At 39.1% G+C, this 25,204-nt stretch overlaps 1 protein-coding gene across 20 annotated transcripts in view; it reads left to right on the top strand.

Moving 5' to 3' along the window:
- GPHN (gephyrin) overlaps window positions 1-25,204 on the top strand; it is a 273,273-nt gene that overhangs the window by 116,649 nt on the left and 131,420 nt on the right. For 12 of the 20 annotated variants that reach the window (XM_060274078.1, XM_060274150.1, XM_060274076.1 and 9 more), the window contains exons 4-5: window positions 7,273-7,365; window positions 24,450-24,488. In XM_060274078.1, coding sequence (XP_060130061.1) covers window positions 7,273-7,365; window positions 24,450-24,488 — 132 coding nt within the window. The remainder of the gene's footprint in view (window positions 1-7,272; window positions 7,366-24,449; window positions 24,489-25,204) is intronic. The other 8 variants (XM_060274140.1, XM_060274146.1, XM_060274093.1 and 5 more) reach the window with 1 other exon arrangement.

Genomic DNA, 25,204 nt, shown 5'->3' with positions numbered 1-25,204 from the left:
GGGTTTTAGAAATGATGTGACTTGACCATCCTTGAGAAGTGCAAAGAAGAAATACTGTCAGTGAGTCATCAGAGTTCAATAAAGGTGCAGCACCAACGGAGTTTAATTTTTTTAGGCTGCAGTCATATATGCACATACCTGGGAGTAAGTTCTATTGGAACTCAGTGGTATGTCAAGGACTGACAGGGCTCCAAAGAGTGTGTGACGGAGACAGGGGACCAGGGGAGTGACCCAAGACAGGGAATCAATTATTTATGGGGTGTCACGCCACCTGCAAGACAGGAGCCAGGGGAGGAGGAGAAAGGGACGGTTTATATGAGGGACAGGTCAGTAGATTCCCCACCTTCCCCCTCCCCACTGTCTCCTAGAACCAGGAGGGGCTTGAAAAGGGAAGAGCAGTGACAACTTCCATGCAAGAGAAGTCTCAGGTTGCCAGCACACAACCCATCAAAGGAGGGTATATAAGCTGGAGGAGGGGAGGGCCCCCCACTGTTGCTGCACCTGCTCTTTTGGCCCAGATCTATAGATACGGTAGCTCCCTAGAGGCTAGAAGTGTGTTAGCATGTGTATCTAGAGCACTGTGGAAGCACTGAAAGTGTTCCTGTTTCCAATAAAGAATTAACTATATCAGACATGTGTCTTCCTTATCTGGATGGACTATGACACAGTGCTTAGTTCAGAATATACATGTATTGGATTGCACTTTTGAACTTGTGTGATCAGATAATGCAAATCAGAAAATTTAACGTTTAATCATGGCTGTGAGCTCATGATTCTGTGAGATCATTGTTAGGTATATTGAAAGGCTTGAGTATGCCAAGGGAGAATTTTGACTTTCCCCCTAGTAGTTTGTCCTTGGCAAATTGGTCTAATTAAGTTTAGGTGATAAAGGCAAGTAATTCCCCAGTTTGCAGCTCTGTCCAATTAAATTATTTAATTTTCAATGGAGACACAAAGTACAAATATTATGCAAAACTTTATTAGCACACAATACAGCTTCATAAAGTGTAGAATCAATTTTATAACATTGTAAAACTCAAGAAGCAACACATGAGAAATAGAAGACTGGAGAAGAAACATAACAATATGCTAATTCCTAACTTGAATTATTTGACTTCTTAACCTATTAGGCTTAATAATAATAATAGGTAAAAAAGGTAAAGGTAAATGACCCCTGGATGGTTAAGTCCAGTCAAAGGTGACTATGGGGTTGCGGTGCTCATTTCGCTTTCAGGCCCAGGAAGCCAGCGTTTGCCCACAGACAGCTTTCTGGCTCATGTGGCCAGCATGACTAAACTGCTTCTGGCACAACGTAACACCGTGATGGAAGCGAGAGCACACGGAAACACCGTTTACCTTCCCACCACAGTGGGACCTATTTATCTGCTTGCACTGTTGTGCTTCCGAGCTGCTAGGTTGGCAGGAGCTGGGACAGAGCAACAGGAGCTCACCCCGTCGCAGGGATTCGAACTGCCAACCTTCCGATCAGCAAGCCCAAGAGGCTCAGTGATTTAAACCACAGCGCCACCTGCTCCCTATAATAATAGTAATAATAATAATCATAATTTTGCTCCGTCCATCTGTCTGGGTTTCCCCAGTCACCCTGGGCAGCTTACAACATATCTAAAAACATAATAAAAACATCAAACATTAAATGCCTCCTGATCACAAGGCTGTGTTTAGATGTCTTCTAAAAGTTATGCAATTAACTTCTTGACTTCGGAAGGGAGGGTGTGCCACAGGGAGGGCACCACTACCAAGAAGACCCCCTGCCTGGTTCCCTATAACTTCACTTCTCACAAGCAGTTGTTAGAGGGGGAGCTGTTGGAGGGGGTGGAAGCATGCCCTGCTTATGGGCTTTCACAGGTATCTGATTTGCCACTGTAAAAACATAATGCTGGATTAGATGGGCCTTCTTATGTTCCCATGGTAAGCTTTTATGAGGTGTGGGGCATTGGATATTGGGAAGTGGCACTGGAAAAGTATGACGGTGGTTTAACAAGTTAGCATTCCCGTGGGATTGCTTTTGAAGATCAAGGAACTGGTGATCTTGGAAAGGGTATTTTTACCCAGTGAGGTAAAGAGCAGGTCTAAGATATAATCCTAAAGTTGTCATCACCCACACAAATTCAAATGAACTCTCATAAATCAGAGAGAATTAAGATAATTAGTGATCTCAGTGGTAATTCTGAAGATAACACCCACACAATAAAAGAAGCATCTTTGGTATAGACATTAACTGAACTCCTTTTTGCAAAGCTTACAACATTTGGTGGTGGGGACGGGGGATGGACTTTTTCATTAAACTTTTAAAACAACCTTCAGTAACCTTTCAGATAAATCAGGTCCAAGATGGAGTTACTTTGGTGTACACATACCCAGTGTTTTGTCAAATCTGCTTTTGAAGTTCATAAAGGTTTTTTAATTGGCTTGTATTGCATCACATAAAGACTGTTGTTTAGGGGAAAAGATTTGTTTGTTTGTTAAAGTTATATCCCACTCTTCCTCTCAAAGGAGCCCAGGGAAGCAATCTCAAAAACTGAGATTGAAGATATATGATCTTACTAATTTTAGCTGCTTTTGCTTTTACTGTACTAATTTTGCTGACGTTTCTAAAAAGATATTTTTTCTTTTGATGGTTTACTATCTTCACCCAGCATCTTTACTATCTTTACCCAGCATTTTGAAAGCCATCTGTTTTAATTAATTTAATGTTCCATTTGGACAGGGGTGGGGAACCTGACTGCATGTCAGGAATGAGCAGGCCAAAGTGGGCAAGCAGCAGGTGTGAGTTGTAACTTTATACTGTAGACTACAGTCTAGTGATGCAGGTTTATAAACTTATCTCTCCATTCAAGCAACTAAGGAACATAGTCACATTTTGAGGACACATTCTAAACAGGCAAATGCTCTCCAGAAGATGGGAAGAGCCTCAAGTTCCAGAAGAGAGGCCTGGGCCTGAGGTTCTCTGCTCTTGTGCTACAAATACCGTAACTAACAGTACAAAGATTTTGAAGGGCTGGTTTTATCCTATTAAAAAATGTGGAGTAGAGTTAAATAACAATGCAAGCATAAATAGTTTATTCCCTGCTTATTGTCAGGAAAGGCTATTTTACACATGAAAGGTCTTAACAGATGCAATGACTCATGTAACTGATCTATTAGATTGCTCAGGTCCATTCTTTCAAAATAATCCATTCCATCTTGCTCTACCCCCAACATACACTCTTGCATTTTGTGGCCACTGAACATGCTCAATCCTCACTGGGCTGTGTTTTGGGATTTGGGGCCTCCTTAGCCGCCCTGCCCCCCAATCCAGTTAAAACAAACCAAAACCCTGGCACCTCCATGTATCTCAATAGCACATTTGGGCTTCATAGTTTTCTTAACAGAGCACCTCAGCTCTGTTAATAACAGTGTTGGTTGCTGGGAAACTCCAGTCTGTGTTCTAAATTTGATCCATCAAGCGTCTCCATTTGGTCCACTAGGCTCTTTGTGTAAGTAAGTCATGTCCACCTATCCTATTCCTGATGCCAGGATGCAGGTACAGGGCAAGTAAAGGTGAGGTATGGCAAAAAGGGGCTTTGCAGTCACTTCTGATTGGCAGTGTCTACTGTGCTTTTCAGTTCTTCAAGATGTGCAGAGAAATCAAATTAAGTCTGTGCATAAGTGAACATCCTCTAAATCTTTTCTAGCTGATAATGAAATCATAAGCACTGCACTAAGAGGATAAAATGTTTTCCAATGAACTTGATTGATCACTTTGAATTCTTTTAGTACCAGGTGTATTATTATTTTTTACAGAATCACAGTGCTCAGATATTCTTAGTATAAATGCAACTATAGAAACATAGGAAACTGCCTTATATTAAGTCAGACCGTTGGTCCATTCATCTCATAACTGTTTACAAGGTCAGGCAGCAGGTCTCCATGCAAGTGTCTCTCCTAAGCCTACCTGGAGATGCCGGGGATTGAACCTGTGAACTTCTGAATGCAGAGCAAATGCTGTATTGATTCAAATGCTACTGAGATATTTTGACTACACACAAACATAATGTTATTGGTTCAGCTTTCAAAACTTGAAGTACTATTAAGTGGGGCGATTTTAAATAGCTTTAGATGAGTTGAATGATAACTTACCAGCAGTAAAGCCAAATGCAATACCATGGAACTTGATTTAAAGGAAAGACACAGAGGATTGGGCTGTTAGAAGTACTTTTATCCTGTGGAATAAAAAGAGGTAGTCAGATGTTACGAAAATGATGTGGGCTCATCACTACTAAAAGGAGCCTTTTGAAGGCACATAAATAGCTTGGTATTCTTTTAAAGGTTGCTCTGTGTGTCTCTTTCTTTCAGTGTTATGAGTGTGAGTGTGTATATGCACACTCTGTAGCCCTGAGGGATTTCCATGAGTTTTCACAGTTCTAAAAATGACTCATGTTTTGCGCAAGGAAATTTTGTTTCTATGCAGGAATAGTCCTTTCATAGATGAAAGCGCCACTTGGTGTCTGATTCAAACACAACAGGAATAGCCGAGGACACTAATTTTGGTTGCCCATATTAAAATTACAATGATGCAAATTTCATGTTACTTAGTACCAAAACTGCTGTGTCTTCATGTGTCTTCAAGCTTGACAAAAACCTTCAGAATCTGTTTCCCTTTAACACTCTTAATTCTTATATGCACAATCTTCCTGTACACATAAGAGTGTAAAATGTCATCACACTCTGCAGTTTGCTGGCTGCTAATAGGCATCTATGCCAACTGCAACATGAGGAACACCAGCCCAGCCAAGGCAAGCTGTTTAATGAAGGGGGGGGGGAAGCATGAAGCACCCACCCGCCTCCATTAAGCTTACAGTGAGGTTTAACTGTGGGGTGGGGAGGACCCTTCACCCAGCAACTTAGCAACTAATTTCTGTGGGTGAGATTAATCTTACTGAATAACAATATTATATATCATTGAATTAACCAAATCCACTGAGAAGGAAAGGGAGGGGATGAACTACCTGTATGTTCTTCCTTATTGACATGTGTAATAAAATCAAACCTGGAAATGTATATCAGATGTTTGCAACCCTGCTGAGAAAAATAACTGGCAATAAGTCTTTATTTAATTTTAATTGGTTGAAAATCTAATTCCTAGTAAGGGATCTAAAGTTTCTACAATTTCTGTGATGTTTGTTTTAATAAATGTAGCCTAAAAAACCATTTATGAAATAAATTGTCTATGTACAGCAAGATTAGTACTTTGATGTATCTACTAATGTAAAGGTAAAGGTAAAGGGACCCCTGACAGTTAAGTCCAGTCGCGAACAACTCTGGGGTTGCGGCGCTCATCTCACTTTACTGGCCGAGGGAGCTGGCGTACAGCTTCTGGGTCATGTGGCCAGCATGACTAAGCCGCTTCTGGCAAACCAGAGCAGTGCACAGAAACGCCATTTACCTTCCTGCCGGAGCGGTACCTATTTCTCTACTTGCACTTTGATGTGCTTTCAAACTGCTAGGTTGGCAGGAGCAGGGGCCAAACAATGGGAGCTCACTCTGTCGCAGGGATTCAAACTGCCAACCTTCCGATTGGCAAACCCTAGGCCCTGTGGTTTAACCCACAGCGCCACCCGCGTCCCTATCTACTAATGTAGCAGTGGTTAATGCTGATGTTTCTTATTAAACCATTATATTATACAGTATCACATTTCCCCCCAGACACAACCTTCCACAAACTGGCTGACAACAGAACCAACCTAATATAAATTTAACGTAAACAAACATTAAGTAAAAGCAATGTAAAAAAAATGTAAAATATTAACAAAATAGCAGCATGTAAAGATCCCAATCCAGACCACCAAAGATAAAACTCAGAGAGAAATAACCATTTTGAAACTCCAGACCAGTATCAATAATGGAAAGCAAATAGAAATAAGGCCTGATACAAGTGGAAGGTGGGGTTGATTGTACATAACACAGGAGGGAGTTCCTCTTGTTTCCCCAATTTATGCTAGAATCGTTAGCCTTTGTCAGGGTCATGCCCCTCTAAACAGTGTATTAAACTCATGGGGAAAGAATGCTGTATAGCTCTAGGGTGTGGATTGAGGAAGGATCACACTGATCTCACTTTCCCCCAATATGCTGCTCCCATTTCTGCACCTCTGCCCTCAATAAAGTTTGGCTAGTATGCAAACTGTGGGCCTGCCTGAACCAAGATAGTCTGATCATAATGATCAGCATCTGGCAATATTCAGATTACTCTACTGAATATTTTTTTCGCTCTAGGAAAAAAAGACTTTGGCAGTCCCATCCACCATTGTGTTTTGACTATACTGTATGTGATTTTGGCTTTAGGTGTGATCACAGGAATGTAACCCCCATGTAAGTTGCGGGCTTACTAGTGATAACCGTAGGACACATCTGCTAAGATTACTGTACCTTTTGCTTCCTGGTAGAAAAAAAACTGGACAGAGTAGGACTTCATTTTTTGGATGAATTCCAACATAAATTTGTTTCTCAACTATGTACTTTTCCATTGAAGGATTGATTCAATCCTTTGTACTGAAGTGCTATTTCTGGGGTGGCAAATTTGCTATTATTATTTACATAAAGCCATCAAAATAAACAGCACTTTACAGAGCAATATAATCACAATAGAGGCTCCTGCTTTAAAGACCTTATTGTCTGTGTTTTGAAGTTGGAAGATGGCAAGAGAGTAAAGTAAGAAGGAATGGCAAAAAGAGCTGAGTGTGAACAAATATAAAGTTTCATATGCAGGGTTTCTACATTTTCATGTGTCATGCAATTCTAGGCTTTATGGGCTCTTGAAAATACTGTTACATATCTGTTTAGAAATTCAAGGAGTGTGCTACTAATATTTCTTTCCTATGATCAGGATGGTCAATTGCTAATACTAAACAGTTTTGTTTGTGTTTTCAGGGTTGGAAACTTTGGTATTTTGTAAACCAAAAGTTTAGGCTGCTTCTTGGGAGAAAGGAGTGACAAAACAGGATGAGCAATTGTATTCTATTAGATATCAACCTACACTTGATATATTTTTGGAACTGGAAACGATTGGTATTTTAAATTTATTTTTAATTTTCCTCCACATCTATTAATATCAGTGCTTTAAATGAAGTTTACTATCAATATTTAGGATTAAATTAAAGGCAATACAGTTATTCATAAAATAAAATGTAGTTTGAATTTGCTCTGTCATTTAATTATTTATGAACATGAAAATCTGATAACATATTTCTTTGTGTGTGTGTGTTTTTCCCCCAGGAGACATTGATAGACTGGTGTGATGAAAAGGAGCTGAACTTGATTTTAACTACTGGAGGAACAGGGTTTGCGCCAAGGGATGTCACACCAGAGGTGAGAGAGTTTTATCTTTAAAGCCATCTGCCTTTTGAAAATACCAATAATGTTCTTCTATATATGATGTCTCAGAAGGAATTTGATATAATATAAAATTCCATTGCATTTCTAAAATAAACAAAAAAAGACCTGTTCAAAAGCAAACAGTTGATTTTACTTCGGTGCCATAAGGAGGCTTGTTTTTGTGTGCAGGCTACTTTACAGTGTTCCTGTTTTCTCGGTTGTGTCACTTGCTGACATATGTCTAACAGGGACATGGAGATTATTCTATGGAAGTTGTTTTCAAAGTACAGTATAAAGCAGGCCTCCCTAGGGAGCTGTGGATAGTTACGAAAGAAGGTGCACCAGCCCCACAATGTGTACTTTGATTTGCCAAGGAGAATTTATGACAGCCTACTCCTATTCCACCCATTTTTGCAGTTTTTTCTTCCTTAAGATTACTCCCACAGGAATCTTTAACTATACTATGGGGCCACTGTGACCCTGCTTCTACCCTTTTCCTTTGGTCTACTTTGGTACAAGGCCATAGTGAGGAAACTATATTTCCTTGTGTTCATTAATGTTAGGGATATTCAAGCAGTTGATTTTATTGATCCTGGGAATGTTAGGTCGCTTTCACAAATGCAGTCAGTAGTATGAGAGCTGCTTCTGTGAGTTACAGTTCCACACTGCAGGGCCATATGTGAATATGAATAAAGAGACTGTGCGGCTAGGCCAGCAAGACAAATCTTTCCCATGCCACTGGAGTCCTTTTGGGAGGGAAGATACCAATCAGGTGGGTAAATTTGTATGCTCACATCCTTCATATTTCTGCTCTCAGTAACGTGGGATTGTACCATGCATCCATGAATACCATAAGGGCAGCTGTATATGTTTGCAGGACCTTGGAGAATACATGCTCTGTGTATTAATAATGATTCTTCCATCAGAAAGACTAGGACTTTCTTTTTTATTTCACTCCATACCAGCTGTCAGAAGTATTGCCTCGTGTGTAGTGTGTGCTTGTAGGGGGAGTGAGCAAAGACAGGATTAATCTCCATAATAGTATGATTGTTACACTTCAAATAGTCTAAAGACACTAGTATTTTATCCATGATGTATTTCTGTACTTTTATCAATCTTTTATCATCAATCTTTAAAACTACTATTAAAAAAAGGTTGGCTTGAGGTTAAAAGCTTCCGCCTTGAAGATAAGCATCTCTTGAATTTGGAAGCAATTGATTTATTTCTTGAGAAGTGGAGGGCATATACGCAACAGAACTATCACAATCTAAAGCAGAAGTATTTGGATGGCAAGCTCTCAGAATAGTTCGTGGTGTTTTTAGTTTCAGTATTGCCTTTTAATCATTCTCTGGGGCCCTGTGTTGACCAGGTTGAGGTGAATCGGGACCACCCACAAACAGAATTGAGGTTGCTGCTTCATTGGGTGACATATATTGATTTCCCCCAGAAGATATGATAAAATCAAATATTAATTTAAACAACCACCAGGAAGGGACTAACCAATCAAAAACAGATAAAGGAAAGCCATGCATGTATAGACTCACCTGTAAAGGGGGGATGGACCAGGAAGTCAATATGAAGGCAAGAGGGGGTGGGTCTGCTGAGTTGTCCACTCATAGCACAAGCTGCAGTTTTAACAGTTGAGAGCAAACACAAGAGGGGAGGCAATGCATAAGAACAAAGTCAATTTCATCATACATGCCACTTAGAGTGCCATCTGTGTCACTTTGCTGGCACCCAGGCTCAGACAGCCTGGCAAGCGAGAGGGTTGGCAATCTGCCTCATGAGACTGGCAAAGACTGGCTGTTAATGAGAGAAATTTTCATGCCTTTTGTCTGTGCCAGGAGGATAGTGAGAAAATCTCCTCCACTGTTGCTCAGGGCAAAGCTTTGTGGTAGATCCCACTTGTAGAAATATCATTTTGATGGATTTTTAAACCAGAGGTTAACTACTTGAAATTACAGTTCCCATGATCTACCAGCCTTTCTTGTGAGTGTCATTTCTAGATTTAGCTGTATATTCTTGCTTTGTTACAAAAAATCAGGATGGAAAATAAAGACAAAAAGTTGAGGAAAAATAATGTATTCAGTGTGACTAAAAGTTATGACTAGCAGTAAGTGCTGCAGAGATGGAAAATTTGTTCTTAAGATTTATTTTAACTTCTGAACAAGTTGGGTCATTTAAGAATTATACCTGTAAGGACAGAAATGCTCTTTAAATATTTATCTATCTTATATTTCTCTCATTCTAGATGCATTGCTTGGAGATCACTCATTTTTCCATTATGCTAACATTTTTGTGTCAAATTTAGCAGCATAATATATTTGTATCAGTGTTCAATAATATATTTGCTGCATTGGCAGAATCCAGTAAATTAAAATTTAAAAACAAGAGAGGGAGAGAATGTAGAAAAGACAAAGAATCCCTGCAAGTATTATGTTCAGAAAAGCATTGATTCTTGGATTTACTAATGAGAGGGTGAGAAGGTCCTGTGATTGATTTTGTGGATTAATTTTTGGTGTGTTGTTTTTAAAATTGACTTTTTTATCTATTGTAGTATTAAAATTATTACTGCTGTTAGTCTCTTGGAGACTCTTGTGTGGGAAGAATCACACAAATTAAACAAGCACATAAACTAGTTCATTCCTCAGTGTATCAATGTTCAATGTTCTTCTTTTAAAAATAATCAGGACTTTAGTGTATTGCTTTTTGTTAGCTGCCACAGATATGGTATTCTGAATACTTTAGAACCTATTTGGGTTGTATGCCAGGCTGGTTGCAATTTTGAAACCCACGTGGGCCTCTAATTTAATCCTGAAATGAATTGGCAAAAGGACTCTGAATAATGTAGACTAATAGAATTGTAGAGTTGGAAGGGACCCCAGAGGTCATCTTGTCCAGTCCTCTGCAATGGAGGAATTTCAACCAAATCATAAATGACATATGACGATCCAACCTCTGCTTAAAAACCTCCAATGAATTAATTTGGTTCTTATTTGTGGTCTTTGGGCAGTTAGTAAATGAGATTTCTACCTGCACAGATACCATTTTTGAAATTCCAGTGCTCAGAATAGCACAAGGGCAGGACCAGGGCTCTGTCGGTTTCTTTTTGACTGCTGACTAAGTCACACAACAAAAGAACTTTCTTTAGAGCTTCTGAATTTTTCTCCTCATATCTCCTCCTCAGAAGATATTGTACCAGAGAATCATATTTGGTTTCATCTCTTCATTGCTCATTTTGAATTTAAAATATATGTCTATATTATGTGTGCATTGTCTGCTATTTTACATTTGCATTGTTGCTCTCTTCTTGGTGTTTATTGCATTCCGCCTGTGTTTAATTTGTCTCCCTTTTTTCCTGCTTGTGTTCAATTTTAAAGTCAGTTTGCCCATAATGCCCAACCATGATTTGGTGCCTCAGGAATGAACCCAGCCTTCTCCTCTCTCGTCTCTTTAATTTCTGCTTTGTTTGTTGCTTCTTAGATTGTAGTAAACCATAGATTGATAGTTCACCCACATGTTGGTATGCACTTGTCCTCAAAACCAGGATTGCAAAACAGAGTTTCAAGCTAGTTTAAATGTACTGTCAAGGACGCTCACCAGCCAAAGGAATGCACATGGCAGATAGTTAACTCTTTATTGTCAAGCTGACACTTAACAGTTGTTTCCATGGCTCTGAATATCCATGTACACCAGTCTAGAGCCTAGGCAGTTATTCCCAGGTCTGTGCTTTATGAAGCAGTTGCAGCAACAGGGGATCACTTCCCCTCCACCAGTTTATGAGTTTCCCCTGATGGGCTGCCTGCACACAATCGGAGACTACGCCTGCGTGGAAGCTTCCTCTGCTCTTCCCTCTTCCCTCTGTGAGACAGGGCTGCATGAGAGCGTGGGGAAGCATCCAGCTCTTCACTTGTCTGACCTGCCTCTTTCTCTTTTTTTGACCCATCCTGTGCCCCACCCTCCAGCTCTAAAGCTTCCCCGGCTTCACAAATCACTGTCCTCCTCTCCTGAGTCAGACTCCAGCCCCACTTTCCCTCTTACACACTTGCATCCAGCTGCCTTCCCCACCTAAATGTTCTGCACAGATTGCTCTTTGCCCTGTGAAATCCCCCCTTTTCACCTATGTAGTAGGTAGGTGGGCACATAGGAGATTGCCAGAATCCTAGAGTTTGGCATAAACACACTTCAGACACCAAGAGTCAAATTATATGAAGTTTTATTAAGAATAAAAAACCAAGAGATGAAAGCAGTAGATGAAGCGGAATAAGGAAAAGAACAGGAACCTGTTGGTTAAAATCTATCTAATCTGCTACTTACAAGCAGGCTCCCGGTCTACCTGGATAAGTGGCAGTGTTTGACATGCTGTATTAATATTCCTTATTGCTAATACCATCAATTTCCCTTGCACTTTACAGAGTACAAGTAGAGATGAATGATTTTTTTAAAAGCAGAGCACTGGAAAGACAAAAGGTGATCAAAGTTACCGATAGATAGTTTCATTCAAATGTTATCTAGGACATAGGAGAGGTGAAAGAGAAACTGAATTTAGTGTATACAGTGGTACCTTGGTTTAAGAACAGCTTAGTTTATGAACAACTTGGATTAAGAACGCTGCAAACCCGTAAGTAGGTGTTTTGGTTTGTGAACTTTGCCTTGGAAGCAGAACATGTTTCGCTTCCTGTTGAGTGTGTTCCATTTGTAAATTGAGTCCCCTGCTGCTATGGGAAAGCATGCCTTGGTTTAAGAACGGACTACCAGAATGGATTAAGTTCATAAGCCAAGGTACCACTGTACTGAGCCAGCTAGGGTTAATTGCATATTGTCGCAATTGCAGCATGTTGAAAATGAGGAACTTATAGATCTAGGTACAAAACAGGCTGCAAGTTTTTATTTAAATTGAAAACTTCCACCTTTTTTTGTATAAAGAGGGCTGGAAATAGGTGGTTGTTGCTGATAGCCCAACTGCTGACACAATGAACAATCAAGTTCAAATACTTAGTAACGTTAAAGGCAAGAGTGATTCATGAAAGTGTGCATCTTGTCAGTCCTGTAACCCATTCCCACTATCCTGCAGTTGCAGTTTTCAATCCATCCCTGAAATTGACAGTCTGTTTCCCACCCACTTACTTCCAAGCGACTTGCAGACCCCTCATAAGGGGGATTTGTGAAGGGTCTGCTCCTGAAATTATAGCCTCTACCTGATGCAAAACCACCATAGGTCCAATCCCCATTTAAAATATTTTTTTTATTATCATCCTTGTAAAAAACATGCGTAACAACAAATAAACTGTGGAATGCCCTCCTGGCAGATGTCTATAATTTTTTGGGAGAAATCTGAAGGCAGCCCTGTTTTGGGAAGCTTTAGTGTTTGATGTTGCTGTTGTTGTTTCCTATATTTCTGTTGGAAGCCTCCCATAGTGGCTGGGATAACCAGATGGGTGGGGTATTAAAAATAAATTATTATTGTGATTAAATTATTATAAACATGAACTAAGACAAAAGCGGATGATCATTCTGTTGACTGTATCAATAGACAACGTGGTATCTGCATAGACATGTAAATGACAGACACAATAGTAATTTAAGTCCTTAATCCAGTAGATCTCTCCAAATATTTCTGTGACTTTAGGCAGATAAATGAAATAAATGGTTGCCATACCACCCTAATTGTTTATCATTTAGGAACTCCCTATTAAAATGCTAAAATATAAACACAAATTCAAAGAAACAAAAAATACAAATTCATATCCAGTCTATGTGGATTACAGAAAATAAAATGAAGTATGAAACAGAAACAGTTCCCAAAAGCTCATTAATAGGGTCTCCCCCTCTCCCCATAAGCAATAAATCTTAATCTTCAAAATGTGTATTTGATCCAAAAAAGGTCAATATTTACATAACTGTGGGTCTATCACAAAAATGTGCTCATCTCATCATATAAACATAGCTGGCTTACAGATTCATATCATTAGTCCATCTGAAACAGTTTTGAACCTGGAATGTTTTGCATGCAAAGTATGTGCCCTTCTTTGGCATTTAGTTGTATTGTTCGGAGGATACTCAATATTAGAGACTATGATGGCTCCTACAGGAGGAGGTTATAGCATACCCTCCAATATTGTGTGGGTTAGACCTTGGTATCTGTACATGAAGGTTGGATTATAAATACTTTTAATAAGCAAGACCTGCCTTGTGTAACATGCTGCTGATTTAAGTTATGCATACACATTTTGTTAGATGCTAAAAATAGGGTTGCCAGACTCAATAGAGGACAGGACTTCTATGCCTTTAATTGCCCTGCTCTCTTTTGAGTCTGGAAACCTTAAAGAGAAACCAGCAGACCCTTTGTTTGGAAATTAAACAAAGGGTCTGCTGGTTTCTCTTTAAGGTTTCCAGACTCAAAAGAGAGCAGGGCAATTAAAGGCACAGAAGTCCTGTCCTCTATTGAGTCTGGCAACCCTAGCTAAAAACTCCTATTTCTACAAGCTTTCCCATGCCAGCTCACATCCCTAATCTAAGTTCTGCTTCATGTATCCAGCCATAGAAAAGACTTTAGCAGACTTGAAGACATCCTTGTCCTTTACACTGTTAACCATTATAGTTCAGCTATATTAATTCTTGTAGTGGAAAGTATATCTGCCTAGTAGGTGTCTCATTGTCAAGACAGAAAATAAGGGTACAAGTATTTTTTAAAAAATCTGTTTCAATATTTTACTAGATTTATAGCTATTGTTCTACTCACTCTCCACTCTTTTACCTTGCTCTTCCATTTTCTTTTGTAATTTGTATAAGCTTTGTCTACAGGTCCCCAATCCATTTCCTATCAGTTTCTGAAGGAAAGTGGTAATTGGATTTACCCTATTCCCTTGTCAGGTCTTCGAATTTGATTGAAACAGTAGAAATGTACAATATTATCTGATACGGCTGTGAAGAACTAATACGGTACATGGAGAGAGGAATGGTTTTCTAACTTTATACCTTTAGGGAATATGCCATGTTAACTTGTCTTTCAAGGAACTCAGGCACATATACTAAAGAACTGTTGTATCTTGTGGAGAATTATGAAAAATGTTTTAGGGTGCACACTCAGTTCACCTGGCCTTTGCCCAGGCCTGTTGGAGCTCACTGTTATTCTGCATGAACTGCATGCACAAATTGGTAGAAATGAACAAGCTACTTTCTAGAGATATTTTCTGCCATTAGCTGCTTCACTGAGGAAACTCAGATAAGCTTCTGGAGAATCCCATTGTTCCTTGGAACATAGCTTCAAAACCCCTGAGCTATAAACAGTAGGTTTGAGTGTAAAATGTTGGGTCCTAGCATTACGTTTCTGGGTGACTATAAGCAAATCACTGTATCAGCCCCAATTCACAGTTTAAAATGTCATTCTGATCAAATTGGGGGGAAAGTCCATGTACAAAAGCAACATGCAGACCAATATAGCTCTGAAGTGATTATTGCAAGACAATAAATGTTAAATACTTTGAATATTGCATACTATTTATTATTTTTATTTATTTCCAAGTTCCCACTGTAATGAGCACCACATGTTTTGGAATATATTTCTTTATGTTACAGAAAAAAGAGAGAGCTTGTTGGGTACATATAAAGTGCATTAGGTGTTCTGATCTCTTTCCTCTGGGCTACATTGCTGAGGTATATTCCTGCGTATAAGACTACTTTTAACCAAGGAAAATGTTCTCAAAAGTCGGGGGTAGTCTTATACGCCGGGTCGTATTTCTTATACGGCGAGTATATCCCAAACTCTATATTTTAACTGGAAAAGTTGGGGTCGTCTTATACAGTCAGTCATCTTATACGCCAGAATATACGGTACTTATTTGATTGCTAATATCCTTGAGAACAATTTATAATGATTCTCATGTAGGTCTGTTTGTAGTGGAAATAGATTTCATTATGTATAGCAGGCAGCAGTAAAATACCATTTTATTTGATATGCACTTGCTGTGTTATGTAATAATATGATTTGTAAATACTAAAGGGATTACGTTTTGCCAAAGAAAGTAGAGTGAATGAGGAAACATTATTATTAGTCTGTGGTAATCTGCTAAAAATCTCTTTTACTTCCACTGAAATTTGATTGGGGAGAAACTAGAAATTATTTTGCTGAGCAGTTTTCCAACTGTGAGAAAAATGGCTTGTCTTTATCCTTGCAAAACTTGTCCTGGTCCCCTAAGTCATTTTTACACTTTTCCCAAGCTGATAAGTCACTCATTGAGGAGACTCTTCAATGAGTACAAAACCATAGAAGGTACACACCATTATAAATCTTATGCCAATATTTTATTTTGGAAAAATATTCTGACTTTTCTTTGAACTTACATCACATTATTACAGCAGCACACTCACAATCCTCTTTTGAAACAAGCACATCCTGAGAGTATTGCTGTTAATGGCTAAGTCTCCATTCAGAGTAACCTGCATCAGGAATTCACCGCCATGTGTGCTTACAACAGAAGTCATTTACCCATTAAAATTTAACATGGCACTTTAATTTTTTTAGCATACGCAATACACATGTATGCTAATAAGTATGTTTAAGAAGCCCTGTGCATTTATTGGGAATCTGCAGTGGTCCCTCATACACCTTTATTAACTGTTTTGTTTTTATTCCCTGTTTCACTTGATGAGTCAACTACCCTCTTGTCTTCATCTCACCTCTCTCTGTGCCTCTCCAGTCCCATTACTCCCCATCTTCTGACTGGTACTACCCCAACCTTATTTCTCCTCTATGCCATACAAGCATCCTCTCTTTCCTGTGGTTCCTTCCCTACATCATTCAAATATGCCATTGTCTCCTTTACCCTTGAACTGTTTAACATGGTTGCATTGAGATATATCTTTGTTTACATTAGAGCATATGGCATGCAGCAATTACATAACATTAAAATTTAAAAATAAAACTATAATAAACACTCAGATCAACATTTCTGAATATATTGACAAAGTTGGGTCAAAATGTATATACCAAAATTATTACATATATGAAATGATGTATAGTAATGTGTATTGCTTAGATTGGTGACCATAAGTAGAAATGTATTTTGTATCAATAACAATTAGAATTTATGAGAATTTATAAGAAGGGGGAGGAAGGAGGAAGGGAAAATCAAATCAAATAAAATATGTACTTCATGCACACCAGACTGTGCTGTAAGCTATGGGTACTGTTCTACCATATGCCTCATTATTTGTGTAATCAATAAAGTCACAACAGACTATGTAAAAATTGTCATTTTTCTTTTGGCCTCTCACTACTTTTATTTTTTTTATGTCTGTTTTTCCAGTAATGCTGTTTACAAAATTGCATTATACCATTGGTCCATAGTTAATAATTGCAATGATTTCTATGTTCTAGCAATAGTTGTTATTGCAGTGGTTAATATACTGTATGTGTTATGAGCTCTTTGCTTTTAATTTACAACATATCATGACTATACATGTTAAGTAGAGAGTCCTGGGGTCATGGCGACTGTCTGCCTTGTTATCACAGTTATTGCTGTAAATATATTTTTCCAGATCTTTTCTATTTTTGTACACTCCCCCTACATGCATTAATATGCCCCTGTAGTGCGACATCCTCCCTAACAATTTAAATTTAAATTTTAAGAACTCTTTCTCAGGTGGTTGCCAATAGGGATTTGTATGGCACTTTTGTCCACAGTGTTTTCCATGCCTCTTTTACAATTTCTAAATCCCAATTTAGTTCCCACCACCTTCTCAAATCTTGCTGCAAATTTTGCTGCAAGCAAAATTGAACATCTATAATAGATTTATATAAATAAAACATGAGCCCTTCTTCCATGTCAGCCAGCTGGACTCTTCCCTGAGTGGGCGGGCAGGTGGTGCAGTCCGGCCCTGCTTGGCTTCAATGGTTGGGGTTGAGCTGGCACACGGGTTCCATGAACCCTCCATGCCCCTCTCACACACATACCTGGCTGCATCGGCAGAAAGGGCTGGGCTGGTGTGGATTATGTTCACCTTCTGTGCCCTGCCCTCATCTGGTGGATGTGCTGGGAAACGCCACAACATTAATGGTAAGCGGTTGTCCCATCTATGTAAAAATCTTTCAAATAATATAATTGATTTTCATTCCACAAATCTCTGTTTATTTTTATTTTATTTTATTGAAAACTGTGCAGAACAGTAATGGAATACTGGGTGAGAGGCCTGGAATCAAAACCTTTGCCCATTTTGTCCAAATTTTGAAAGTTGTAAGTGTGAATGGATTACTAAGCCAGTGTTCTCTAATGTGCTCTTTTGAGTTCCCTTATTGCCAGACATTAGGTCTGTCATGTTACTAAGTTGCCATGTGTTGTAATAGCTGTTTAGATTTAGGAGTCCTCATCCTCCAACAGTTGGTTGAGGGTACAGCAAAGGTATTTGAAATGCATGGTCTGCCTGATAGAAATAGGAATTTGTTTTGTTTTTTGCCATTTGGACATATGGGCTGGTGGGATCCAAACTGGTAGTGTTTGGAATAAAAAGAGTAATTTTGGAACAAGCATCGTTTTTAGTTGCAGCCAGTGATGCATAATAGAAAATTTCATGTTGCTCCAACATAGTATATCCATATTTATTGTTTTCCATACTTTGCTATAATTTGTTTAAATTATAGGTAACCTGAATGGGTAACTTAAGTATCTGAAGCTTTTTCTGGCTATTGCGATTTGTAATATTTGGGAGAAGGTTTCTTGAAGTTGCAGGGGAGTTTGAAAGAACATTACTGCCAATTTTTGAAAAATTACCTTAAGTCCAGAGACATTCTAAAAGGTATCCAGTTCTATACTCAGGGGTGGAGGATGGGGGTGCAGTGGGTGTGGTCCGCCCCAGGTGTCACCACGGGTGTGTGTGTGACAAAATACCGGGCGGCACTCACCGCAGGGCCTGCAGTGCGCCCGAGTCACTCATCTTTCCTGGGAGAGACGCTGTGGCTTGAGCACATGCAGGCTCCACACTGCCCAAACGGTCAGCCCGCTGCCTCCCCCCAGCTGTAGGGCGGCTGAGTGGGAGGAGGCAGGCAGACTCCAGAGGCCTCGCCTCTATGGGCAACTCGCCCCACCCCTGGGCACACCACCCCAGGTGCCTGAGCAGCTTCCTCCACTGCTGTCTATACTCAATAACTTTCCAGCAATAACTGGGCCTGGTGTACATAAAACAATATCGTCCCATAATGTATTCCCTTCCATTGATAGTTACACCCTTTCCTGCCAGAATTGGCATAATTTCAGGGGTTCTGTAATTAGAGCAAATAATAAATGTGATAATCGACAACGTTGTTTTGTCCTGCAGCTGAGTGGACATTTTTGTGAATCTGTATTATTTATCCTAATTGTTGCAGATGTAATTTCAAAATATTTTCCAATTAAATCATGAATGTATTAATTTATTGGAGCTGCTCACTACGAACCTTTGGCTCACCTATGACTGTATAAGCATTGCATCTTTTCCATTTATTTTATGTATTTATTGCAAAATGGCTGTATGTGGATCCATTTGAACAAATAAGTTGTCATTCTGGCCCGTTTTATTGGATCTCCCAACTTCTTTACTTTTAAAGTAACTACATTAATACGTACTCATTTTAGCAAATAATCAATAGTGCCTTTCACCAATCTAAACCTTCCATATTTTTGCTCTTATTAGGCAGTTCAGTTATTTTTATAATAAATCTACTTATATCACACCTTTGAAGAAAAACCTTTTAATTTTAAAACATACATCAAGGTGTGTGTCCTCTTTCAACAGTAGAGGGCACTCCAGTACCACTGTGGGTATAGAGTAAACCATAAGCATAAAAAACAAGCTTATTTTAAATGATAAGGTACATTTTATTTTAAACCTCATGCCCAAAATCCAAGGTACCTTCCAGATGTTTATATTTCCGTATCATTCCAGTCCAATTGCTTTTGCTTCTGTAGAAAAGGAGTCCTTTTCTCTTTGAAACAGCATTCTAGCCTTGTATCAGTTCTGCCTTAGTTCCTGTTCATTTTCTGGGCATTTGAGAATATAGTAAACTTTCTGAAATATGTTCAATGCTGCTTGTTCCTTGTCTCATTCTTCTTTTTGATTGTTGATGGCTTTCCTCAGCTCTCACATGGGCTCCTGAGCTGGGTCATTTTCACAAATGGGCTCACTATCTTGCTCTCCAAAAAAATCAGTAACCCCAGGTGGACATTCCTGTTCTAGAGTTGTTAATAGTTCTGTGGCTTCTTTGAGGCTAGTGGCTGAGAGTGATGTGTTTCCTTTGGTGACTACTAAACTAATGGGGAAAGCCCAATAGCATCTTATTCCTGCACCTTGTCAATTGAGTGTTATGGGGCAAAGTTCCCTTGGTTTTTATCCGAGCGTCCAATGATAAATCCTGCAAGACCATGACAGGATTATTAGTCTTTCAACATTCATCAAAACCTTCTAGATCTTATCCTTTTTATTAAAAAGTGGTGGAAGCACATAACAATATCCCAGGGGCAGTGTGCTGTATTGTGCAGGTGGACTGACATATCTTCTGTGGACAATTCCAGGGAAAGTATTATAGCTTTAAACCATTGAACGCCTCCTCAGTAAGTCCTCTCTGAACCCAGACATGCATAACACCTGGTCACAAATACCCATTTTCAGACAAGGTACTTGAGAGAATAGGGAAAGATTGAGACCATTTTAGGCACCAACATGACTTTGATTGCTCTGATTGATAACTTGTGTCAGGAAGGGGGCAACACAACTAATTCCCCACATTTTTTCAATGGCTTCTGATACCGCCAGCAATTGACTGTGCAATAGCATGTTGCACCAGTCCTTAAAGGTCTGCACTGGCTGCCTGCTTGCTACTGAGGCAAATTCACAGGGCTGACTCCAACATTTAATACCCTACAAGTCATAGGACCAAGTTGTCTGAAGGTGTGACTGTCCTGCCCATGACCTTAGATCTACTGGGGAGGTCCTTTTAGTTATACCAACATCAGGACCAGGATACCAGGAGCCTGAAAGGACCATCTCAGTGGCAGTACCCCAGTTGCAGAACATCCTTCTCTTGAGCTTAGTCTGGTACCATCATTAGTTAGCTTTCAGCACTACCTGAAAATACTGCCTTAGATATTGGATTTTACAGATGGAAGGATTTGTGCATTGAGATCTGATTTTTAATTGGTATGTTGAAAATTTTGTTTTTGATGCATGATTTTATGTGGTTGGCACGTTGCCTTCTTTGGTTGACTAAGGAACACAAGAAGAGTGGGGGAGCGATCAGACAAATCAGAGAACATTTTTTCTGTTGTTTTGCTTTCGGGGGTCAAAAAACCATGGTCATAAATGTATTAGAAATTTTCCCATAGGGATCAATGGAAATTGACAACCCACTATGCAAACTTTTGCCTAACGAACAATTTACAAGGAACAAATTGTGTTCAGGAAGCGAGACCTGCGTGTATCTTACCAAAACTTTGTGAGACTACTTGGAATCTGCAGCTGCTCATATTCACAATTGCTTTCCACAAGCAGGCTAATGTGTTTTGTGTTCTTCACTCCAACCTAGAAGAATATAGGGTTACCGAGTACTGAATCCTACTAAGACACAGACACTCTGGGTAAGAGGTTCCCAGATTTGATCACTTCTGAGTCTGCCTGTTCTAGATGGGGTTGCACTCCCTCTGAAAGCACAGGTATGCAGTTTAGGGGAACTCTTGGAGCCATCGTTGTCCATTGAGGCCCAGGTGGCCTCTGTGTCAAAGAGCACCTATCATCAGCTTCAGCTGGTATGTCAACTGTGCCCTTTATTGGACAGTGTTAAGTTGGCCACTGTGACACATGCATTGATAACCTCATGTCTGGATTACTGTGATTTATTCTATATGGGTCTCCCCAGATGCAGCTGGCACAGAATATTGCAGCCTGTGTGGTAAGTGGTGCTCCTTACCACACTAGGGGCTCCCCTATTAGCCACCAAGCCAGTTTTAAGGTTCTGCTACTTGCATGCAATGTCCTAAAAAACTCTGGACCATGTTACCTGAAAAACGATCTTCCTCTTCACTGCTTGGTGGTAGGGTACTATCATCAGCTAATGTAACCCAGTTAGTTTTGCCACAGCCTAATGATTATCAGCTTGTGGTAACACAGAAGCCAGGCTTTTCACTGGTGGCACTTCTCCGGCTCATGAGGACACCTGTTTAGGCAAGCATTCCCCTGAACTGAACTGAAATTTATTGATTTATTTCATTACATTTCTATGCCGCACTTCATCTGAGGATCACAGGGCAGCTTACAATACAGAAACACAAAATTCATAACATATCATAGTAACAAACAAAAACAATACTTCCCACAGTATTGTATTTTATCTATTAAATTTCTGTTGTGCTTGTGCACATACTCTGATGGAACTCATTAATTGAATCCCACCCCACATATAATAGTATTCACTGATTTTTGAAATGTGATAGCACCACATTATAATTGGCCAGATCAGAGAAAATACAACTTGTTCTGTCATATCATCATGCAGTCTTATAGCACAGCTGTGATATTCATGTCCATATTCAGAATATTTTTTCACCCATCTCTCCCTTGTTAATCCTGCATTGCAGCAACAGAATAATACTGGAAAATTCTAACATTCCTTCAGGATGGGTATATCACATATTTCTGATACTTGTTGCGCATTAGTAGATCAAGCAGATTGCTGAGGTATGTGGAACAATTTTCCTGCAAATTCCAAAGATCTCAGAAGCCTGTACTGCAGTAACTTGAAGCAGGGCTTTTAGTGTAGCCTCTCCATTGTGTAAAATAGTATTACTGTTGAGATAAAACAGGGCCCACTATCTGCAGTTTTTTGAAACCATTAGTGGCATTTTTGTTCTGGCAGGCCTTCCCAGCTTTAAAAATGGATCTTTACCATGAGTGTCTGCTATGTTAGCATTTTAATCTCGTTTTAAACATATTTGCCGTTTTTGTGTTTTTAACTGTTTTTAATACTCTTAGGTGTAAAATGCCTTGAGAGGGTTGCTTAGAAGCTTATTAACAAATCAATGAGGAGGAGGAGGAGGCAGAGGAGGATACATTTTAAAGAAACATATGCTTAGTTATACATACTGCAGTTGGACGTAAGCTTGGTTCATTTTATTAGTGGAATATGAATGATTAGAACCTGAATCCTAAATTCATTTATTTGAAATTTGTTCTAGTGACTTTAATAACATTTATGTGCCTTATGCTATGAAAGCTGCTACTTTTATATGTCTCATTTTTAGGCAAATCGATACATACTAGTATAGTATCTAGAACAGTGACTGTGATTCATGAGTTGATGCTCAATGAGAGAATTAGATTTTGGTATGATAGTCTGTTAGTTACTTACATTTCTATTCTCCTATGGGCTTTCTGTTTATGCTAGTTTTCCTTTTTAAGCAACTTTAATTTAGGTCACAATATGAGGTGCAGCAAATGTGCCATCTTTTGTTAAATCAGAGTTATGGGATCCATTCATCCTCTTCCTGTCACTACATTTATTAATGTCTGCATACACTTTCTAAAAATACCCTTTCAGCACTTAAATCCATACTTGCCCTTATTTTGCTTTTAGTCATAAATCTTGTTCTTGGGTTCAAGACAGACTTATCTCCTGGAATCTCCATCACTAACTGCATTGAAATATATATTAGCTTCTGCAGTACTCCTGTGAAGAAGTATTCTGAGAGAGGATCCCTGTCTTAAATGTAAAGTAATTGATGAATTATTCCACTTATGAACCATTGCTATATTATTGTACGGCAAACAGGATTCTTATCTTACAAAATGTTCATGTTCTTACATAATAAATCCTTAAGTAGTCTACTACTTCACCTGAATATGTACCCAATAGGCACACAACATTGGTTTTTTGTATGAAGTACAGTGCATGTTACTTTTCCAGCTGTGTTTCCTTGCCATACTGGACTAAATGTGATAGCACTACCTTAACTTATTTATTTCCTATTTCACATTGGTGTGTCTGTTTGCACAGTTCTGTCTAATGAATACTTTCATGGAAGTATGTTGATCATTTTTTTTGTATCTCTTAATTACATAAAATAAACTTAAATTACATTTCTGCCAACATATGTCTCATGCGTTCTATGTAATATTGCAGATTTATACATTGTATTTTGAGAAAGAAAGAGACCTTAACTCCCAGCAGACACACCAACTAAAGTTATCACCTAAAGAGTAGTTTTGCTAGGCATGTAGCTGAAACAGTCTCATTGATTTATAATAAATCATACTGCCTTTCCAGAACAAAATGTAGGAAGTGTGCTCATACTAGTGTACTATAAATTAATATATGATATAACACAATTTTTATCCTTCAATTTTCCCCATAATGAACACCACTGAATTACTTTACTGATGGTTTTTGAGAACATTCACTAATAATATACATATAATCAGATGTAGGGGTCCTTGTGTCCATTTCTGATTTCTGAGCATGACTTTGCTCAACCGTATGTGTGGGTCTTTGTGGGCAACCACTTAATGAAGGAACAAAAGCTCCCTGGTGTGACTAATTTTCTTAGGAAACTATTATCCACCTAAATCCCACTCTGAGCCCCAAGCACAGATAAATATTACAAGAAATAAAAGGTAAATTTGAATTTAGAAGAAAGTGTTGATCCACTTAATGAGATCAATTTGCCACTTGCTACCAGCTGCACAGTTCCTGTTTCTTTAAATCAATTCATTTTGAAGGGTTTTTTGATTTTGTGTATGTGTGCCTGTACCTGGTCTCAAGAGAGATGCCCTCACGCTATATGTAGGCTCTATGTTGACAAACTCTTCGAAGAAAACTAACTGCAGGTAAGTGATGTTGTTGTTTTCGTGAATATAGGTGGGAGATTGTGATATTAAAATGCTGGGGGATTTTCAAACCTTTCTCAAATCTCAGAAAACGTTTGCATCTGGGAATGGGCAAAGGTTCTGTCCAGTTCGTGTTGTGCTCTAAGCACGTCACCATCCCTAAATTGACCTGCTTTTCCTTGAACCTGGGAGTCAGAAATCCCTTTTTCTCTTCTGTTTTTCTGCTGCAGAAATTCCCAACATTCCCATTTTGTGGGCTCCAGAGAGGGGTAAGCAACATCTTCAATCCCAGCCAATCATTTCTAATCCAGCTCTTTGCTAGTATTTTGGTTTGTTTTATTTTGAAATCATTTATTAGAAACAATTTTAGACGCGTTCCCATTTCTTTAATTTCCTTGTGGATTCTCATTCTTTAATTTCATTTATAGGAGGGTCCCCAGGCCTCCCTCAGGCACTAGGGCTCAGCCTCATTTCCATTTGTGTGCTGTACTCTTGTGGATTTTCACAATACACTATGTTGATCTAATGCTGTTACTGGAAGATGAGCATCCAGATTCTGAGGTTCTTTCACTTAAAATATTCTTAGTTCTGAAAGAATAATGTCATCTCACTGCCCTGGCAATCTGTTCAAGAGCTTCTCTTTCCTCCTTGCCAGCAGCTTTATCTGATTATTCATGGGCACAGCCCTCTTCAAACTCTGCTTTTAAAAATGATATGGCGCTCATTGCTTTCTTTCTGCTTTGTCTACTTGCTGGCTGCCTGGCATTGCAATATACTATTTTGCTGCTTGATTTCCTGGAATGGTCCTCTTCACCACTGATTGCGTGGCATAAGACTGCCCAAGGTACTGCCCATGTATCCTTCCTGCCATTTGTATATGACTGCTTATAGGCAGTACCTCCAACTGAACTTCTCTCTTTTCACTGGCTAGCATTGCTCCCTTGCTGCTGTGTGCATCTGCTGACTTCATGGAACTGCTGTTCTG

This window comes from Zootoca vivipara, chromosome 1 (assembly GCF_963506605.1).
Source record: "Zootoca vivipara chromosome 1, rZooViv1.1, whole genome shotgun sequence".
Taxonomy (NCBI): domain Eukaryota; kingdom Metazoa; phylum Chordata; class Lepidosauria; order Squamata; family Lacertidae; genus Zootoca; species Zootoca vivipara.
This window is presented reverse-complemented; position numbering and strand designations above follow the sequence as displayed.